We start from the raw sequence: 673 nt of genomic DNA on the forward strand, positions 1-673 counted from the left end.
GATGAATACATGGAGGTGCTGGGAGAGCAGTTCACCAAGAGGGCGCATGTCCTATGCATCTCTTCCATTTGGCCTTTCCCAAAATGTATTGTTTATAATAAGCTGGTAATAGATGCTGAATCTTGAACTTTCTGAGGAGAGCATTTGGATTTCTGAATTCCTACAGGTCTCCTTGCAATGAAAGAGACCAGTAGCTACCATCAAGTGCAATTCTCTCACATGTTGTTTCCCTTGGCTAGAAATGTACTATGCAGTCTCAAGAATCGAAGCATTCAGCAAATTTTGGCAAGACAGAGCTATATAAAATACTCACCAGATTTGCATGACAAATATGGTAATACCATGCTAGCCAGCAAAACCACCTTCTGCTTTGTATCAATACTTGTCATCACACAGATTGGAATAGAATGGAACCTGTCCTTTGGTAGAGTCATCCCAAAGGAGTAAAAAGATCAGTAACCTGCTGATAACAGCCATTCTAACAGGTATGAGGTGGTATCTCACCGTAGTTTTGATTTGTATTTCCCTAATGGCTAGTGAAATTGAGCATCTTTCATATGCCTGTTGGCCATTTGTATGTCTCCTCGGCAGAAGTGCCTGTTCAGGTCCTCAGCCCATTTTTTAATTGGATTTTTTAAAATCGTTAAGTTGTATGAGTTCTTTATATATTTTT

At 39.7% G+C, this 673-nt stretch overlaps 1 protein-coding gene across 1 annotated transcript; it reads left to right on the forward strand.

Annotated features, from left to right (window-relative positions):
- The first annotated feature begins 219 nt into the window (after positions 1-219).
- LOC105294928 (cytochrome c oxidase subunit 7B2, mitochondrial-like) lies at positions 220-447 on the forward strand. Its single transcript, XM_011364412.1, has one exon. It carries the CDS (start codon positions 220-222, stop codon positions 445-447), a length of 228 nt encoding a protein of 75 aa, XP_011362714.1.
- The last annotated feature ends 226 nt before the right edge of the window (positions 448-673 follow it).

Source organism: Pteropus vampyrus, unplaced genomic scaffold (genome assembly GCF_000151845.1).
Source record: "Pteropus vampyrus isolate Shadow unplaced genomic scaffold, Pvam_2.0 Scaffold4, whole genome shotgun sequence".
NCBI classification, from domain to species: domain Eukaryota; kingdom Metazoa; phylum Chordata; class Mammalia; order Chiroptera; family Pteropodidae; genus Pteropus; species Pteropus vampyrus.

What these genes read in the sequence shown, in the direction of transcription:
- LOC105294928 (XM_011364412.1), top strand. Translation starts at nt 220, where the DNA reads ATGTTGTTTCCCTTGGCTAGAAATGTACTATGCAGTCTCAAGAATCGA.